Source organism: Mchenga conophoros, linkage group LG20 (genome assembly GCF_057382185.1).
Source record: "Mchenga conophoros isolate Kocher_MC1m ecotype Shallow Benthic linkage group LG20, M_conophoros_male_GT1.1, whole genome shotgun sequence".
NCBI classification, from domain to species: domain Eukaryota; kingdom Metazoa; phylum Chordata; class Actinopteri; order Cichliformes; family Cichlidae; genus Mchenga; species Mchenga conophoros.
In genome coordinates, this window is record NC_140545.1 from 7,030,122 (window position 1) to 7,051,640 (window position 21,519).

Sequence of the window (21,519 nt, forward strand, 5' to 3'; positions counted from 1 at the left end):
CCAGTGCTTTTTGCTTTGCCAAAATAGTTTTGTTTATTGTAATTTCTACTGCCCCCTTGGTTAGGCTGCTTGAAAAAGACAGATTGCAGCTTTTACCGTTTGACAGAAATGTTCTTCCTCATTCAGAATGACTTCATATTTTTCATTAGATATATTTTTGACTAATTATAAGTCAATTAGTCATTTGCAACAAATACAGACAAACATTTTTTTTATCAAACGCCACCAGTCACTTTTTGGCACAGCAGGTATGGCATCGAATTCCTTTATTAAAACATGTGAGAAGCCAAATCATTAAAACAATAGTAAATGAGTAAAGTAACAAGAGATTTTATGAAAAAGTTGTTCCAATTTTAATTAATCTGCGCTCCATAAGTAATGAGGGCATTCTAAGGCAAATGACCAAATCTATATCCTGCTAGAATCCCAAATGCTTTGCAAATTAAAGGTGAGCTCAGAAAATGTGTGGCTGTACTAAACTAAGTAGAACTAACCATTGTTAGTCAAACCTTAGTCTTTAACCGAGGACTTAATGAGGTTCACTTTCATCTGGCCTTGGTGACACATAAAATGATGTCATCTCTTTGCCTGTCAGGGAAATTCTGCTCTGTTCCATGAAAAGCACATATTGTACAAGCAACAAATAAAGTGGACCTGAAACATCATCTTGTGAATTTAATCAGTCATATGTTTTTAACAAAGTCATCATCTGAACAAGAAAATCATAACATACATAACATCATTCATATTTGAGTCATAGATCTTTGAATATGTTACAAAATTAGATTATGATATAATAAACACAACAAAATCCCAAAAAACAAAAAAGTCTATGACACAGCAAAGTTTGACAGGGGAACATGGTGATATGCTTCCAAAGACAGACACATTTCAGCTAACTTCTCCTTCTCCATTTTAATACCTGCAAGTAAAGGCAGGTGCACCAATATATGAAAATTAGAAAGTTTACACGACTGCAGATGACCAATAACTTTATCACTTGAATAGTATGGAAAAAAAAATCACAACTAATAAGGCTTCAAGGGGGATACTGTTGTTTTCACTTTGTCCTCATGCTGTAATATTTTTGAAAACTTGCACCTAACTTGTGCAAATCAGCTACATTCACATTAGAAGTTATTGTTAACTGAATTTGGTTCCGCTATTATTATTTTGTTATTTTAAGTCAAAGAATTTTCAGTCATTTTTTAAACAAATTATCACTGTGGTATAAATTAGATGTGACTCTTTAATTTAACATCACCTACACCCATCAGTTCATTTTACTGCCTATTCTGAGTGAGGGTGCTATGTGACAATGCCTCAGAAAAACGCTTACTGTTTAAGCGTCATTGAACTTTTGCACCTTACAGTGTTAGATAATCACAGTCTCTACCCAAATCTAGAAATACATTTAAGCTTTAATCCTTCAACAGCATTACTCACTGATACTTTGGCTATGTTTATATTTAATTTGCTTTATCTTTGATTTTGGTTTGACTTTGATTAATCTGGTGTTTAAAAAAAAAAAAAGTAACATCACACTAAAGAATGCTCACAAAACAGTTCAGATCCATTATTTATATTTTGTGTGTTATGAGTTGACAAGTGAAATATAAGGTTGGGTTTTTGCTGTGTGTGGAAAATTACTAGAAGTATTGTTCAATCAAAAGCTTTTTTATTTAAAACGCTCCTCATTTGTGCTAACATTTTTGAAGGTTTAAGATGCGACAACTCCATTTAAATTATGCTACATCTCAATCACATCCTGAAGGCTGTGATTATTGAACCTTTGGACTAGTTAGCAACTTTTAAGGGTTCTGTCTTAGCTGGCTACTTTAAAAAAAAATCCTTTCTGATATTTCTAAGCGGTTGACATACTGCGCTGTCATGAAGATGAAGTTCCATTTGCATATTAGTTTGATGATTTGATTTAAAAAACAAAACAAAACAAAACATTGGGATATTAAGACTTGAGGGGAAATGTTCTAACCATAGGTCTAATTAAACAGAAAACACTAAAACCATTAATTAAGATATCCTCTATATATACACGACATGTCAATCTTCTTTAAAAAAAAAATGACTTCACATTTTCATTAAGGATTTAGGGGTGTTCAGGCTATATCTCAATATCTCACAGAGTAACTGTAAAAGTATAGGCATTTCAGAAACTGGAGTTACCCTGGCAGTTTACTTACAACAAAGGGTGCTTGAAAAATAGTTTTTTTATTGTGTTGTGAATGATGATAAAAAAAAAAAAATAAAAAAAAATGGTGGACATTATTATAAAAAACGCACATATTTAAAATGTCAAGCTCAAGGTACAGTGGCAGTACTCAGGGAATCTGTATCCATCCACCAAAACACACACAGTCATTACAGGGCAAATTGAAAAAAAAAATGTACGTTTTTGAGTGACAAAAATAAAGAAACACCACCATGAAAAAAAACCAACCTCTTCCAATTCTTTGAAGATCAAAAAACACCAAAATCTGAGTTAGAGGATGTTCACATGGTTTAAAAACTATTTCTCTGCATCAGTGATGGGAAAAATGTCCTCAGTGGATACTCTGTGATGTAAAAGTTGAAAACTTTTTAACTAGCCTACATAATAAATCAACAGGCCCATTCAAACATTTTGTCCAAGGCCATTTAGCATAACAGATATTTATTGGTGGTATATAGTTAAACAGAAGTGTGGCATGAGTAAAAAGGCCGGAATATTCCAGTAAGTCACTTTTCCGTTACCACCAATATTCCAGTGGTTTTCGTTATGATTCAGTAATGATGTTGATATAAATAAGGAAAAAGTCTTTTACATGGTAGAACCTACAGAATCAGACCGAAAGGTGATATATCCCGAGGATGATGCCGAGGGTGTGCTTGCAAAACTGTTTGTGCTTCCTTTACTCTCAGCCTTGCTCAGATGCTTCTGTTGTACCCATTCAGCTCCAGCACCAGTCCCAGCACCACCTCCTGTCCTGGGCCTAAAGCCAGAGTGCCCTGGAGACTGTCGGCTGCACCCAGACGAGCCCATTTCCCCTTGCTGTTTCCCATCTCGCTGGCGCTCTCGACAGCCTTTCCCAGAACCACAAGCCCCAGGACTCTTCTTTCCCGCAGGTCTGTCTGGTTTGGGTGAACCCTCAGGTGAGTGGACCCTACTACTGCTTCTTTTGTGTTCTGACAACCGCCTGAGCACTTGAGGCTCACGCTCAAAGTCTGTGAGTGGAAAGTGGGGAAGGACTGTGTGCTGTTCATACACATTAGGGATAAGTGAGATGGTGGACGCACGTCTCGGGCTCTTTCTGGGGCTCGGCAGCGGCGTCTCGTCTATAAAGTTTATCACTTCGTCGCGGCTGAAACACCGCAGTTCATCCTCGTAATGCTCCCCGCCACAAACCACACGGGGCAGATGCCTGAGAGAGTGCATGCTATCCTCAGAGCGTCGCCGCTTGCGGTGAGGGTGATGGTGTCGGTGGTTCTCCTCGTGGTAGGAGACCAGGCTGCTCCTGCGCCTCTCGCGGCGCGGCAAGGTGGAGCTGTAATGGGCACTCACTATCATGTCCTCGGTGGAGCCCCATCTGTGCAGGTATGAGGGGATCCGCTCGCAGGTCCACATGTCGGTTTCGTCGTGGGAGTATCTTCTTGTAGGGGGCACCTGGATGCAAAACACAGATCAAATCTTTTAGCTATTTCAAAACTTTTACATGAATTTTAATTTTTAATAAATGCTGCACATTATATGAGATACATGTTGAGCACTAGTATAGCTCGACTACATTATCAAAGACCCAGAATAGTACATGTAGGATTATTCGACATCATCTGGTGGTTAATGTCATTGTAATAGTTCAGTGCAGTTTTAGAAGCGCTGATTTGCACTGAAGGCATTCAGCACCCAGAAAACAAAAGCCAACGTTTTTGTTTGTTTTTCTAGATCTGATTCTGTTGTTTTGCTTGTGTAAAATCCTACATGTAGCATATATCAGTTGTTTATTGAAGACCCTACGCATACAAGTTTAACCTTAATTTTAATCAGTCCCATAAGCCATGCATGACACACATCAACAAGATCATAACTCTTATAACTTATAGCTCTCATCTCCATTATTTGGAGAAGAAAACTGAAAACGCTGACATTTTCCTACATGTTATACTCACATTCCATTCAGTTCTGACAACTATGCAAGAGAGAGAGGGTTCGTCAAGGTGACGTCAAGAGCCTCAAGACTGAAATCAGCCTGCCCCCCTGCGGTGGCTTTTAGTAAATGCAGAGAAATTTAAAACAGCAGACGATACAGTAGCATTCAGGCAGAAGTGCTGTACAGCAGAGGGCAGCATAGGCATTAGAATGACTTAAGATGCAGGACAAAAAGAGACAGAGAGAGAGACAGAGGGAGAAAGTGAAAGAGAGACAAGCCAATAAAGCTGGAGGAGCTTTATTTTGCAATCAAACCGCTTGAGAGGCATCACAGCAACTCTCAGATGGGGGTGCTATTTGATAATGACTTTAAGAGGTTGGTGGATTCATGACTTATTTAGGCCTTAAGCCTTTCAGGGCAAATGGCAAAAAATGTGACGGAATCACACTTCAGCCAGTCGTCCTATAAATGAAATGTAGTTCTTACAGTCACAGAGATACAGCAAGGAATAAAACAGCTATAAAGTGCTTTGGTAATCTGAATCTATTATCAGGTGAAAACAAACATATGACACAAAAACTATGGATGGAGTAATGTTTGGTTTAATGATGTGATGGCTACTGTATACATCTCTGTTTCAATCTTTTTTGTAAAGTCAAATAGAATAGACATTGAACTCCACATGAGTGGTTGGTCTTTGAAGGGTCCATTATAGTGCTGGACAGCTGTCCAGTTGTTGTACCAACTTCAATGATTATTTTCAGTGCATGTAAATGTAGCAGTTTGGGCTACAGGCTGTGGAGCCCCCATCAAAGTAATACAAAGATGACACAGTGTCTTGAATCTTAGAAAAGTTTAATAAAGTGTAGGTTGCACCGGCTGATTTTAAAGTTAGGTTTTCTAACCACAGTCTTCCAGGCCAAGTCTAGCGAGTCACAATCTTTTCTATTTTAATTAATAATTTTAAATATTATTGATTTAATATCTCAAATTGACTCAGACTTTTTGGTGTTGTTGATTTGCCCTAGAAGGCTGCATGTTAGATCAAGCTTTGTTAATGTAGCTGAAAATGATCATTTCATTGTTCTGCGTCTGACTGGGATGGATGCTGGATCCAATGGTGACCATGCATTTGGGCAGAACATGAGATAATGCTTATTGTGTCTTTCTGAAGCCTTGAAGGATTCCTGAAATGTAGAAGGTAAGTCCGTTACTAAACACTTACCCTCTTACAAAGTGAAAATGTAGTCACCTGCTTGCAGGACACATTGCTTGTTTAAAAAAAAAAAAAAAAAAAAAGCGCATATAATGAACTGATGGGACTTCTGATGGTCATATTTACCAAACAATAGTCAGCCCGAGTTTGTTTTTGATTTCATGTGAGAAAAGGACAAAAATCTGGGAGATATAGCGTCACAAAATCTAATAATTTCAGTAAATTCAGTCAAGATGCTGTACAGGCCCACAAGGCCATTTCACCATGCACATTAACAATAAAAGGATTTCAACTGATCAAGTAAAAGAAATGAAGAAAATCAATAAAAAATATACCTGCAAATACTGCATTTTATCTTCCTGTTGTTCCCTCAATGGATACCCTTGCAGAACCCCCCTTTCTAAGGTTGAGAACTCATACTTGGCATTACGGTCTATCGTCACGATTTCAGGCGCCGAGCTATAGTCATATGGTCTGTCATATATTAAGTCGGCATGAATTCCTCCGTCTTGGCTGTTTTCTGCAAAGTGCAGAAAAGTACGAGCGTCAGCATTAGAGAGCAACGGACTCAATACACAAGACAGACAGACAGACAGACGAATAGATAAGAGAGACAAGTTCAACTGTTCTCCGATTTGTCGACTTTCCTACGTGTCTGCTCTGAAATATGAGCTTCAGATTCAAGAGAAAAGGCTTTCATTTCAGTGTTTGGTTCAAAATTTTGAAGTAATGCCAAACAGTTGAACAGGAACAATATCACGTGTTCTTAGTATCGAAATACCAATCTCCCAAGAATATTTTCCCAATTTCTACATTTGTGTTCATTAGATATATCAATTGGGATGGGTGTAAAATGCTTGAGGAAAATGCTTGCCAAAAGGATGAAAGATGAAAGTAGCTATGTGCACAAGCAGCTTAGCATGCATGTCAGTAGCTTTGGAATAACAGGAAACAATCCTTATACATACAACTGTGACGAGTTATACATGGCAAGCCCTCTGGAAAAAAAGCACAGAACTGGTAGTGTTAATTATCAAACAGAATAAGGAACTATCTAATGTTGTCTTATGGCTCCTGCTGGACAATGAGCAGTTCTGAGGGAGGGTGTCATAAGAGAGGATCAAAAGGTTTGGAGGGTTAAAAACAGGAGAGAAGGGATTCAGGTTGGGTTGAGTTTAAACAGTGCCAATAGTCCAAAAAAATAAAAAAAATAAAAAAAAAGACAGGTGGTTCAGTTTGCAATAACTGTAAATATCATGGACCTAGTTCATGAGCGCATGATTATCATGTGACCTAATTTAGAGACCAGATTTTGCTGATAGTGTCTGTGATTTCTTGGTGAACAGGTTAGCTTTCACCCCCCTTTGAAAATCTCCCTATAAAATGTCTAGTAAGTGATGTTTAATAAATATTTCTGCCGTTAAATCGCTATAATCTGACTCAAAGTGAAAATCAAAATAAAAAATAAAAAATAAAACTAAATTAAAAAAAGAAAGAAAGAAAACAAAATAAATACAGTAAACAGATTTTGTTTTTCAATTTTTATGTACTTTTGAGTTATGATCTTGGCTGTATCCTTTTGTGACTTGAGGAAAATATGACCATCATAATGACATGAAAGTGGTTTTCAGCTTTACGGCAATTGCTCCGGTTTGACTCTGGACTCTAAGACATAAATGGGAAACCATTTATTTTAACATCCTCTCACCAGGGCATTCTGGAGGAAGACTGCCCAGTTTAAATCCAGAGCGGAAAAAAGACAAAAGTGCTGCAAGGTAAATATGTACTTTGCCCAGCCCTATTTCTTTCTTTTTTTTTAAAGAACACAGCAAACATTTTAGAAAAGTACACAGCATGTACAAAACACAGAAGATATACTGAATATTTAGAATTAAATTACACAGACACTTGTCCCTCCAGTTTCATCTCCTGACAACAAAGGTCACTTGATAGGTCACATGATAACAACTGACCACTGATTTCAGACCTCTGACTACAATAAAAAACAAAAACTAAGAATATTCACCCCAAGCCAATTCTAATTAAATCTAAGAAACATGTACCAATAGCCCAAACCACGATGACTAAGCAGATGTTAACTAATCTGCAAATTGTTTTCTAGAATGAGATGTTAAAATTGTCCATCTAAACTGTTAAAAGCAACAATAACAGTAGCCTAAAGCTAGTAGACAGTAGACAATTTATTAAATTATTATCACAGATCTCTCCTTTTAAATGCCTTACACGCAGGCCTGATGATTTTAGGATGTAGTTACAGGTATTATCTGCATCAGTGAATAACATCATTTTATTAAAAGATTTCCTTTGGATTACAACATTTGTGAGTTGTAACTTTACAAAAGGGATGCATAGAGATTAAAGTCTGTAAAAAGGCAGAGATTACACCACACTGTATCTCAGGGAGCAGAAGATGACATCACTATCAAGCATTACACCATAGAGAAAATAGTTTTTGACTCTGTTCCCTTGCTGCAAAATTGCTTCTCTCTCTGTCAAGAGACAGCCCAGAAGCCAATACAAATGAACCTCTACTCTGAGAGTGATGCTTTACCTTTCACTGTCAAAGGAGATTTTGTGAACAGATCAAGTGTAGTTTAAAGTTAATGTTTATCAATTTAAAACATCATAATCACATCCCATTTTTATCTTTAAAGTCCACCCTTTCAGTTTGGGCATGCCTTCACAGAGCATTTAAAATCTACTCTTAATGCTCAAACTAATCCACATGTATGTCCTAAGAAATACCAATCAATATTCACATCATGGGGTGAAGAGGAAGGAAAAAGGAGGCAGGAGAGGAGGGAGATGCTTAACAGTAGCTTACCCTCATCCACATCGTCGTTGGACATGATGGCGACACATTTCTCCCACACCATGCGGATGTCGGCCCGATAGCGGTCGCATGCCCAGAGGAACATTGGCAGCAGGATGGACTGGGCAATGGAGCACCACAGCACACACAAAACCATCCAGTTATAGGAGCGGTCAAACTTCAGGCTAGCAAAGCTCACCACCTGCCCAGGGTCAATAAAAAATATATATTTTTAAAATCTGTTATAATGAAGAGTGACGATTTAGACTTAGAAAGTTTCCCCAGTTTTGTTTTTTCAATATATTTTTTATTGATTTTATAATTGAGCAGTATACAACAATCACCTTCAAAAGAACACAATAGAAGTTGGACGGCAAGTCAACAAGGTGGTAATACAGCATACATAAATGTTAAGACAGAGTATATTTCACTTAAGTTTATCCATCAGGCTAATGACTGGTTGCCAAATCTTATAAAACACACTCTCTCGGTTAGACAAGGTAAACCTGATTTTCTCCAGATGGAGTACATTTCCAAATTCTCTCAACCACATTTCGAAGGTAGGAGGTTTATCAGACTTCCAGCAGAGAAGTATCAGCTTTCTAGCCACAAGTGTGGTCATTGACACAACCTGCGTCTCTGTCTTGTCCCTTGCCCATCCCGGTTCCCCAGTTTTGTTTAAATCCACTCAGCGATGCACAAGATATGGACTGGATGGATAAATCAGTCAACAGTAAACCAGTTAATATTTACTCAGACTGTAGCAAGGTAAACATACTGAGTTAAGCATCAAATGTTTATGGCAGCACTGCTTTCCAGGCTTAAGAGTTTACTGATAATAGATCTTATGAACACAACAGAAAGAACATCAGGTATCTTTTACAGGATCACCACACAGTACTTCCTGGTTTAAATAAGCAAAGTGAGCGGGAACAGATACATCTCTTAGACATTTACATTGGTGGCAGTTTGTTCTTAATCTCAGCGTAAACCAGTAAATGTACCTGTTTACAGACTTTAAACGGTCACCCCCCTTGGGAACATATACTCCTGCTAGTGTATTTATGGTATCAGATAATCTAAGTTAAAATAATTTGAAACAGATGCAAACAGTCCAAAAGTAAAAGGAAGAAAAAACCCTCCTGTGAGAAGCATTTCAGTCCAGATTTTCCAGTGCCAGATGAAAAAAACCTGCAGCCAAGTTCCTACTAAACATTATCTTCCAGATCCACTCCCATATGTTAGAAAATCATATTATGTACCCTTCATCATCAGTTCAATAAGCAGCCTATGTATGGCTATCATAGCCAGTATTTACAAGGCAAACAGTATGGCCTTTGTCTGTCACTACCATTACTTCAATAAGTGATTAAAGCAATAAATAATAATAATAATAATAATAATAATAATAATAATAATAATAATAATAAAGGTACATTTGACAATATTTCAAAGTATTTCTTTTGCAGTGACAAATTTTCAAAGTGGCTAACTACAATATACAAAGGAAGCTTGAAGAAACTAGAAGAATCAACTGATTTAATGCAACACTTTTGCAGTTGCAATAGTCCAATGTATGTTTACATCATGAATAACCTCCAGTATCAACAATTATCACCGGACTCCATGAAGTCCTGGGAAAAATGAAGTACTCCCTTTAATGTTTCCATAGGGATGTGCAGCCATGTACAGCTAATAAAACCTAGTTAACTGATCAACAGCAAGTGTGACCACCCCTATAAAAAGCAAAAGTTTCCAGTTTGCTGGACCGGAGCATACAGGTGTTTCTAAGCACAATGCAACAATCTTCCTAGGATTGTTTGTCCCAGCAAATGTCAGAGAATGCAATGTTCAGAAAAACTTCAAGACCCAGAGCTACATCTCAGAGTCTGCAGGCTTCAGTTAGCATGTTAAATGTTAAAGTTTAAGTCATTATCTCAGTCATCGGGCCACAACAGTGATTACAGTAAAGCTTCTTTCAGCTGCTCCCCTTGTCATAAGGGTTGGCACAACAGGAAGTTCCGCATGTTTGAATTGGCAGAGTTTTATGCCAGGCGCCCTTTCTGACACAACCAGAAAGGTGATTTACATCTCCGGCTGGAACTGAACTCACGGCCTTTCACTTGTCAAGTGAATGTGAAAACCCCAGTGGTTATTGCAAACTTAAAATTATCTCAGGTTTAACCTCCTTCGATCATGCCTTGTGCTCAAATACCAACCATTTATCCCTGTTGCTAAGAGACTTGATAAAGTTGTAAAGCCTTAACCTGATATTGCCTTTGTTTGCCTACTGAGACAATAAAACACACTGAAGTTAAACAGTTTTTTCTCCACTTTACCACCCCACGAGTGATGCACTAATAAACATTTCCCATGTTGTGACTTTAAACTGTAGGATGAATCTTTTTCAAGGGGTACTGATGTAGTTTTTTGAATATTTGAGGATTTTAGATTTAAAGCTAAGAATATAGAACTTCATCTTCCTTAAGTTAAAGAATAGCTTCTTACAGTTTTTACCCAGAACTTTTTACACTTTGATATAAAAACCCTGGAAGTTATGAAGCACGTGTTTTCACATACTGTATATCTGCCCCTGGAAAATTCATGTATTTAGTCTGTTCACATAAATTAGTTTTTATATTTAACAGTAGTGATTCTATTCTGCTCTGATAATTTGTTCCTCTGTATCATACTTTGTAAGACCATACAGTTCACAATAAATATACGTACTCATTTGTATCTGTTAGAGGTTTCTATGCATTTAAATAGCTCATTACACCCAGCCATAAAGATGGCTAGCAGGCCTACTGTTGTTTGGTTTACTACATCTGAAATGTGATCTTTCCTCAGCACCCCACCTTTTGTTTTGCACACATGTAAAGTAGTAACACAATACATTGCTATAAGTGTGTACAGTTGTCTTTTTTAATAATAATAATAATAATAATAATAATAATATTTTCTAGCTAATAAAGCAAAAGGTGTTTTATATACCCTGCAACATCTTAATTCAGAAGTGTAATATTGTGAAACCTTATGGGTAAAACCATGACATACACCAAACACTACAGAGCCATTACACAAAAATAGTGGCAAAGAAAATTTAATTACACTTCATAATTCACAAATTCATAAACAATTTCCGAGGATCTTTTTCTGAATACATAACATATTTATTAGACCCCCACCCAACCTAAGGTTTATGCCCACACACATAGGAAGCAGAATTATTGTTTTAAACTCAAATTTAAGAGCACATTAAAAGCTAAGAGCTGAATTTTATTTGAAAATAGCAAAAATATATTGAAGAGACTTGTCATAAAATAGCCAAAAAATAAAGATTACTATTGAAAGCATCTTTTGCAATGATGATATTCTGTAATTTTTAAAGTGTTCTTTAGGCTTTATGAAAGTCTTTCAAGTGTTTTCTTCAGAAATTGGCTGCTTTTTCACTCGGTTTTTTTCATTCTAGTCCTTGTACCTGATCATTTTAAGAACAGTATCCTGAGTCCTTAAGTCCTTAAGAAATAAGAAAATCCAGCAGATTGACATATATCTAACCCTTCAGCTCATCCATCTACAGTTCACTGAAGCCTCATCAGAAACAGACTCAATCGAAAGTTCATTGTCAAGATGCCATTTTAAAAGAAGGGAAAACAGGGAGAAAAGGTGAAAAGATGGAATCAGAGGCAATGGGCCTTACAAACTAATGATGTGTGATGATTTCAAATTTGAAAGTTTTTGGTTCAAATCATCATCAACATGCACAAAGGAGGTCAGGAGAGAGTTACAATGTCGTCTACAGCCATCTGTAAAATGTGTGCATGTGTGCCTTTCATCAGGAAAGGCACACATGCACACACACTGAACCAGTGGGCTCCACTATATGTATGGTTTAAAACCATTTAGAATATTTAATATCAACTTCTACTATAACCCAGGTGGCCAAACATGAACAAAAAATACTTGTTCCAAAATAAAAAACTGTCCAAGTTCATTTGCCCTACTGAAAATGCTCTATTAAGTTGGCTCTCTTTACAGAAGACAATCTGGTTGTTTGGCTGCATCACAAACAATAAGCCTTGAGCTTTCTGCAGGCTCTTAAGTTTATATAGAAAACCAGCGAGCTAACTTGTTAAAAAAAAAAAATACACGAGAACCTGAGGGTGGAATTTACAAACCAAATGGCGACTTAGAGAAAAACAACTCACGCTTTCACTCCCTGATGTGAAGGCATGCCATCTTGGCAGAAGGAAGTCGCTCTGTTTTTGAAGTCCGTTTCCCCAAAAGACAACAGCATGATAATGATTTCAGTGCTTACCTGTTTTTCAGCCTTAGTTTGCCAACATGTTGTTCTTGTGACTGTTATCATCGCTTTTATTGTTAATTGTTTTGTTTTTTTATCTCTCCATTGGTGGGCTTACACTGTATAATATGTAAAAGAGATCAAACACAAATCTGTCCACATTTAACCTGACCTCCTTACAGCCTTGGAATGAATGAAATATTTTTATGTTTAACTTCAGATTACAGGTAACCTCATTGTCACATGTATCTCACATAACTTTATTAATGAAATCTTCACCTTCAAGTGGAAAAGAACAGTTAAATAAAAAAAGTATGCCATTAGTGTGGCATCAGTGTCTTAGTGTGTGTAGCTGTTTTCTTAGAGGTGGTTTTCTTAGAGGCTACACCATTTCAAAAACAAGCATGGAAACTTTTCTCAAAGAAACGGTGCAAAAAACATTAACAGGGAGAGTCAAAGGCTAGAACTTTCTTATACTTCAAAGTATTACAATTCATAATTATGACAGAAGCAGTTTAATCTTAGTATACGTGTATAAACCTGTATTCAATATGAATCAACAGTGAGTTAATGAATAGAGGTGCACTGCAAAATGTCCTCTCCAATTGGCTATAATTGTCTTTGATTATGATTTGATTTAATTGTGATTGTACAGTGCATCAACAGAACATTATTATTATATTATCACGTACATTTTCCTGTTACAATGCTTTTATAATCAAGCAAGAAGAAGAGTGAACTCACCAGTATGGGGAAGCCAGTCAGGAAGTCATAGATGAAGACAATACCACTGATCAGGTAGGTGATTTGCAGCGACGTCTTAAGCGGTTCTGATCCATCGATGGATGACCTGCGTTTTCCCTGAGCATCCTCCACCACTATGGTGGGAACATTAAACTTGTTCTTGTCAGCGTTGTGACCTGCCTGAATCGAGAAGGTCTGAAAGAGAGCGATGCCGATGCAGATCACACCCATGGTCACACTGCCACCGATTAGGAGCAGAAAGCAGACTCCGAAGCCCAGGCCAATCTCTGTCACAATGAACCGGCAGTCAGAGGTGTAGAAGCGGTCGATCGTGTCATGCCAACCCACTGCTGGAAGTGTGGACAGGATGAAGGAGACCATCCAGATACCCATCACTGTGTGTACTGCCTGCTTCTTTGTGTTACTTAGCCTGGAAAGAGAACAACAGATTTTTGCAGGAAATCAAGTGAAATACCCATTGGCTTTGATTTGTGTGTCGTTCATTAGAGTGTAAAATCTGTGGATCCTAACTTATCTGATCTTTAAAATCACTATGCTCAGATCCCTAAAACCAAAAATATATACAAGTACACACTATAAAGGAGTTTCTAACAAAGAGAAGTAACAAAAAATGGATTTGCATTTTATCTTTTTTTAAGAAAAAGGAAATCGTCTTTAATCACAGTCATTTGATCCTTATTAGATTCTGAACAAAATAACCTCAATCACTCTAATGCATTTCAAAGGCAGTCTTTACCTGGATAAACATTATAGTTATCAGCATGCTATAGTCCTGCATTTACAGTTCCAAAGAGCAAAAGCGTGACACATTGATTGCTACCAAGATATTACCCATCCTATCTTTACAAACCTGCACTGACAAAATATATCTAAATAGAAGTCTATCTTACCAATCTTTGCTGGTTTTCTGTTTAAGAAAGCATACTGAACTATTTTTCTAACTTACATTATGTCTTTTCTTTACTGGAATTATAGAATAGGACACTCAATCCTTCTCACTTAAAACAAATTTTAAAATACAGTTGTGCGGATTTCTGCACAGAATTTTATTTATTCATTCATTCATTCATTCATGCATTTTAACTGTCTGTGTAGCTCTGTAATTACATATCTACGTTACTTGGTGCAGATACCACTATGCTACTGTGTTCACCCTCGTCACATACTTCAAACTAAAGCAGAGTGTTGATTCACTGAAGAGTTGATGAAAATTGTAACTAAAATGACTGTGCAGCTATAAAAGAAGAACAACGCAGCCCATTCCGCATTACACTTTGTTTCACAGAAAAATGTGTAGGCTGGTTTTAATATTGACTTGTGTCTTTGCTCGGTTTGTTAACAACAGCTGAACTTCATTCAACCATGGCCTGCAATGACTTTCTTCACAGAAAAAGATTAGACAAGCAATTGGTACATCAACAGCAGATCCAGGATATGTACTGTGTCCACCAAAAAACTGTTTAAACACCTTAAAACAGTTTCACCCTATTAACAGCAAAGACCTGGAGGACATCTTAGGTCAACTGAACTCCTCCTCTTGCTGTTTAGATGTCCTGCCAACACGTTTTTTCAAAAAGGTCTCAAAGACTTTAGAGTCAGACCTGTTACAGATCGTCAACTTTTCTTTAATGTCAGGTGTGTTTCTGGAACCACTAAAAACTGCTGTAATAAAACCTATACTGAAAAAGGACAATCTTGACAAGACACAAATGAACAACTACAGGCCGATCTCAAATCTCCCATTTTTAAGTAAGATCATTGAAAAAGCAGTTTCTCAACAGCTCAATTACTTCTTAAAACAGAATAACTGCTATGATGCCTTCAAGTCAGGTTTTAGACAGAACCACAGCACTGAAACTGCTCTGACCAAAGTGTTTAATGACATATGTCTGAATACAGACAGTGGAAAAATGTCAGTCTTAGTTTTACTGGATCTCAGTGCAGCATTTGATACAGTTGACCACAACATATTACTCAAACGACTGGAGAACTGGGCAGGTCTTTCAGGAACTGTACTAAACTGGTTCAAAACATACTTAGAAAACAGGAAATACTTTGTATCAATAGGTAACTTCACATCTGAGCAGACAAGTATCACATGTGGAGTTCCCCAAGGTTCCATCTTGGGACCCCCTCTGTTTAACATTTACATGCTCCCACTGGCACAGATTATAAAGAACAACAAAATAAACTACCACAGCTATGCAGATGACACAAAAATATATATCACAATGTCACCAGGAGACCAAGGCCCTGTACAGGCTCTTGGTAAATGCATTGAGGAAATTAATGACTGGTTGTGCCACAATTTTCTCCAGCTAAACAAAAACAAAACTGAGGTAATAGTCTTTGGCGCATTCATCTTTAGTAGGCTTGATTACTGTAACAGCATCTTTACAGGTCTACCTAAAAAATCAGTCAGACAACTACAGCTCATTCAGAACTCTGCTGCTCGAGTCCTCACTAAGACCGAAAAAGTGGACCACATCAGTCCAGCTCTGAGGTCTTTACACTGGCTGCCTGTCCGTCAGAGGAGAGACTTTAAAGTTCTGATGCTGGTCTATAAAGCTCTGAATGGTTTAGGACCAAAATACATCAGTGACCTCCTGACCCATTATGAACCTTCCAGATCCCTCAGGTCATCTGGATCCGGTCTTTTATCAGTTCCCAGAGTCAGAACCAGACACGGAGAAGCTGCATTCAGCTTTTATGCTCCTTATATCTGGAACAAACTCCCAGAAAGCCTCAGATCAGCTGAAACACTCAGTTTATTTAAATCCAGGTTGAAGACTCACCTGTTCTCAGCTGCATTTGAATAAAGCACCAAATCCACACTTTTAAGCTTAAACTTCAAAACTTACATTTTAACTACTGATTTTATCTGTTTTGATTTTACATACTGTTTTGTTTGTTTGTTTGTTTGTTATTTAGTTTGTTTGTTTGTTTGCTTGTTTTAATCAATTTTAAATCATGCTTTTTATTTGTTTTTGTTTCTAATGTCTCTGTAAAGCACTGTGAATCACCTTGTTGTTGAATTGTGCTATACAAATAAACTTGCCTTGCCTTGCCTAACAAGTACAGTGTGGTCTACTCTGACTGTACTAAAGTAACTTATGAAGCAATATTGCAATATTATAAGTACATGGAGGATTTCAGTCTCCTTCTCACAATCATTACACATCAGAGACACACACTATACAATATTGGCAAACAGTGCACCTACAGTAATTGCGATCTGTCCTCAACAATTCAAACAAAATGATTCAAATAGAACACTGATAACGAGGTCTGTGTTTGACTTTTTTTTCATGGTGAGGAAATCTGACCAGTATTACAAGTAAAACAGACCCAACCATGGAAAAATACTGTAAAATGGCAGATATGAAGCTGGGATACATAAGCTGATAAAAACATCAACCCACATAGGCACAGCTTAGATAAACTGAAGATGAATGTGGAAGGAAATCGATTATTTGTTGATGGTAAAAGATTGCCTTTGATATCCCTCGGTCTATTTATCATGTAGGTCCATTTCAACACAAAGAGATTTCTGTTTCCTCTCACCTCCAAGTAATTGTTACAGTCGAGCAATTTGCTGAATGTGTTTGTGACCTCTGGCGATGTGGCACTTTTCAAAGTTTGCAGAAACTACACACATACATCTAAAAATATATCAAGCAGTGACTGGCGTTCTCATTTCCCAAACATGACGAAAGAGTACGCTAAGCTGCCAAAACATTTGGATAGATTACTGTATTCAAGGATTACTGAGTTGTTCCAGACATAAGCAAAAATATACACACACACACAAATATAGGTGTGTGTGTCATACATAAAAATATCCTTTTCAGTTCCTAGAACATGTAAGTATAGACTATTTTATGCCTCTATTGTGTAACAAAGTACAGTTAATATGGTTCTACTGGTTCATTTGTGTGGTAAAAGATGCTTTAATTCATTAAGCGTCAGCTCTTTTAGCGTAGGAAGCCAAATATACCTCCCGATGAGAACCAAAATGCATATCACCAATTCCCTTCTCCATTTCCAGAGAAATGGGGCACACTGGCTAGAATGGATAGCTTTACATAAAAAGATTGGCAAAATAAAATGGAAAACATTTGAAAGTAGTAAAGTATAAGCCTACATACACTGACGCAATAAGAGTACTACAATAGCCTGCAGTAGCAGTAGTACTGCAGTAGCCTCCATCTTTGCACTATGGCTTCATTCAAAGACAAGTAGGTCTTGTTGTCACAATGAGTAATAATGCTAGCCTTTCCTGATTGTGCCTGGGGTACATGGGGACAGTTACATCACCAAGCTGCATAAATCTATTACCAGACTGAGAGCATTGTGAGCGGAAAAAACCCTCCTAAGAGATAGTGAACGCAGGGTGATGAGCACAGCTGCCTAAGTACAAGGTTGGAATTCATAATTCAGGCCTTCAGTGTATGTTAATGTCAGAGTAAAGGCAGCCATGCTAGCTCAGCAGGGCAAATGTGGAGCGAATTAAATGAAAGATGAACAGCAATTATACGGTGCATCACCTGAGCTATCACTCCACTATACTGTTGTTAAAGGTGACTTGAACAGAAGAAGACAAGCTGCTGAGTGGAAAGTGTTCCCAGACAGGAGACCAGAGAGACTACAGTCAGATGAGTGAGGGAGCAGACGAGGGAGATATAAGCATCTGTGTAAAGCTTGATATCACTGTGTGGGCATCGGCCAATACTGGCAGCTGCAGAAGCAATATAGATAGCAAGATTGGGCTTAGATTTAAAAGGAAGTTTGCATATCTTATTTGAATGTCTGCTTATCTGCAAAATTGGCCAAGTTGAAAACATGTTTAGTATCTGCAGGCTTGATGCCACAGGACGTAATCGCTCGTAGATTTTCAGCAGGAGAGAAAGAGTGATGCAGCAGAAGACTGATGTTCACCACATGCACCACATTTTAGTTGGTATGTGTTCTGCAGATGCGACAGCTGATTTTATAGGTTCTCTGGCTGTTTTCCTACAGTATTTGCTCTCAAAATGCACTCGACTGCAAATGATTATGCTGCACCTGATGGGCAGAGCTTAGAGCTCTGAATGTAACAGCTAAATTGCAACAAAGCCAAGGCCTCTGAGCTATGCTTCAAATTTTCTTAAGATGCACCAATTACAAACCTTCACATTAACCATTTAAACAGTCAATATGGTCTGCTGTGCAACTCATTATCATGATAAATTACAATCTTATCTTAGAACAAATCAAGAGGTGCTTCTTAATAATCATTAGCATGTGTCAGTTCAGAGCAGCACTGGTACATATCAGAAGAGATACAGCATCCAAATCTCATATTAAAGGAAAGGGAACCTTTCCTTAGAACATCTGATTATGTGTGAACAGCAGATTTCTTGGAAGTCTTACAGGACCAAAATGGTGTTGTTAGTGTGAGGTGAACCTGATCTTTATTATTCGGTGTTACTTAGTATTATCACATGTTATGAGGAGCCAAATGAAGGTGAAAGCTAGAGCTGGCAGATGCTCAGTCTAGAAGGTTTCACATGGTGTTACCCCAAATAGCTGCAACCAGCAGATGTGTTGGCAGGGGACAGTCTTTGCATGATGAAGAGCATCACACTCAAAATCAAAGGTAAATAAGGTGATGGGCCACAAAAATTGAAATCTGTCTATATCCTATGTGAGAAGTTGTCAAAGGAAGAGGCCCAAAAAAAACCTGAACCTTAACTATAGAATTTTTCAAGGATTGAGTGTGAGCCTTGCAGGAGATTAACATCTAAAAGTGCCTTTAAACACATTTATGTTTTCTGTGCTAAAGATCACACTGCATTTATTTATGTTATTTTACTTTTAAAAACACACATAATACTGTATCCACTATACTGACATTTCTGTGATTGAATATTCAAGTGAACCTAAAGATTTGGTTCCCCCTAAACTACAAAACAAAGTATTATTTCTTACTTTGGTCTATTTTTATCTGGAGATAAAACTAGACAACAGCTTATAAAGCAGCCATTTCTTCAATAGAAAGTTCTTCCAGTAATTCTCCAAAGGTTGATTTTGTTCATCTGGACCTAGCGTTTTGTGGGAGGAACATTTCGTCACTCATCCAAGTGACTTCTTCAGTCTCAGCTGACTGCAGGTTTCCCCAATCTTATAAACAGTGCATTTGCATAATGACTGAAACCAGCCCACTGAAGGAACAATGGGCTGGGAGGTCAGTTCCTTAATCTTAATTATGCAAATTCTCATGACCATTGATCAACAACCACTGATCAAGGCCCACTGATCAAAGCCCACTGAGCAATGGCCATGAGTACCATTCACAGAGAGTTGGGGAATGGCTGCAATCACAACATTGTAAGATGGCGAAAGATGTACCCTTAGGCCCCCTCCTCGATTCAGAGATGGTCTTTCCCTTTTCACATAAATGTCCTCTTTGACTCTGCGCTCAAACCAGCGTTCCTCCCTGTCCAGGATGTGTACATCCTCATCATTGAAAGAGTGTCCACTGGCCTATAGGTGTAAATAGACTGTAGAGTCCTGGCCTGACGAGGTAGCTCTTCTGTGTTGTGCCATCCGCTTCACCAGAGGTTGTTTGGCTTCCCCAATGTATAAATCCTGGCAATCCTCCTGGCACTTAACAGCGTACACTATATTACTCTGTTTGTGTCAGGAGATCTGATCCTTGGGGTGGACCAAGTTTTGGCGCAGCTTCTTTTGGGGTTTAAAAGCCACAGAGTGTGTTTAGAAAAAATGCGTCTCAACTGCTCCGATACTCGGATACTTACTGGATACTTCCAGTAATGACTGTTCAGAGTGAGGAATGAAATGTACTGGATTGGAAAAACATCAGAAGCAGATGTGTATAAACCATAGCAAATAAATATTGAAATATATAAAGTGTAATACCTTGCTTGAAACTGAAATTTGGATGAAATGGACATTTAAAATTTAGGCAACCTGAATAAAGATTATAACTAGGGTCAGTCATAAACAACAAAATCAGTTGTCTTACCTGTAGTTTACAGGCCAGCGAACCATCCACATGCGGTGATAGGAGAGTGAGGTGACCGAGAAGCAGGTGACCAGTGTGAGAGTATAGAAGGTAGACACAAACACTTTGCACAGACCCTCATTCCACTCGTAGTTGGAGTGCTGACGCCGCAGTGTTATGACACAGTACATGGTAATGGGGATGGCCATGTTGAGGATATGTGTGCCCGCCAAGGTGCAGATGAGAAACTCCAGCGGCTTCCACTTCTTCTGCTTGGCACTGACACTAAGGATACTCCAAGTGTTGGCAAGGATGGACACGCCCGAACAGACCAGCCAAGCCAGCGTGTTGGCGTTGATGACATCATCCTTCATGGTGGTTAAATCATCCACCATGTTGTAACGAGGCAGGGTGGAGCCTGGGGGGCCGCAAGGAACTGTTGGCAAGAGCAGGTACACACAAGGAGAAGGAGGAGGTGGTAATGGGCAGGAGGGGATGCAGGGTATCAAGCAGAGCAGGCATCCTATCTGGGTGGGTGTGCACTCTCCATGGGTCGGGCACAGTGGGGAAAGGACATGACTGTGGTGCAACGCAGTGTGATGTTAGAGGAGGAGGATGGCAGAGCGGGGCCAGTTCCCTTACAGTCCTAAAGCTGAAGAAACGGGGTGAGAAACGACAGAAGCAAAGTGGTCAGAGGGAGTAACAATTTTAAGAAATTACACTGGTCAATCTAGTTCTAAATAATCCTTGACCAGACATAATCCCTTATCAGTGAATTAATGGGGTTATTTTAATCACAACAGATTAACTCTATGTGTTAAGCCTGAAAATTTTCCATCTAATGAGGTTAAGAGAGAACAGTAATTAGTAAACAGGTCTTATTTTAAGAAGTCCAGTTGACACATGCATGAAGCTGCAGTCATGCAATCCACACATCTGTACTGGTGACAGATATTCAGGGATATTATAGAAACACTTGTGACATCTGTAAAAACAAGGATCAAGTTATATAACAACAATGAGCAATGAGCAAATAAAGTACTAACAAAAAAATCAAACATTAAAATATTGAGATAAATATCAATACCACAGAAGTGCACACTTAGGGACCCACGCATTTACTTGACTTTCTTGTATAATTAACAAAGTAGACTAATCAGTAACTTTGACAATCAGCTATTTGTTAAGTCGTTAATTAAGAAAAACAGCTGCTGCTTGCAGCTCATTAATTGTGAAAATTTACTGTCC

At 38.1% G+C, this 21,519-nt stretch overlaps 1 protein-coding gene across 2 annotated transcripts in view; it reads right to left on the reverse strand.

The window, feature by feature from the left end:
• Positions 1 to 662: 662 nt before the first annotated feature.
• Positions 663 to 21,519, reverse strand: part of gpr153 (G protein-coupled receptor 153) — a 41,603-nt gene continuing 20,746 nt past the window's right edge. Inside the window, exons 2-7 of one of the 2 annotated variants that reach the window (XM_085259450.1) lie at positions 20,293 to 20,923; positions 13,245 to 13,674; positions 8,207 to 8,396; positions 6,330 to 6,359; positions 4,165 to 4,184; positions 663 to 3,661 (exon numbers count right to left, since the gene is read on the reverse strand). In XM_085259450.1, coding sequence (XP_085115576.1) covers positions 2,819 to 3,661; positions 4,165 to 4,184; positions 6,330 to 6,359; positions 8,207 to 8,396; positions 13,245 to 13,674; positions 20,293 to 20,666 — 1,887 coding nt within the window. In that variant the 5' untranslated portion in view covers positions 20,667 to 20,923 and the 3' untranslated portion in view covers positions 663 to 2,818. Of the gene's footprint in view, positions 3,662 to 4,164; positions 4,185 to 5,696; positions 5,882 to 6,329; positions 6,360 to 8,206; positions 8,397 to 13,244; positions 13,675 to 20,292; positions 20,924 to 21,519 lie in introns of both variants that reach the window. The other variant, XM_085259449.1, reaches the window with a different exon arrangement.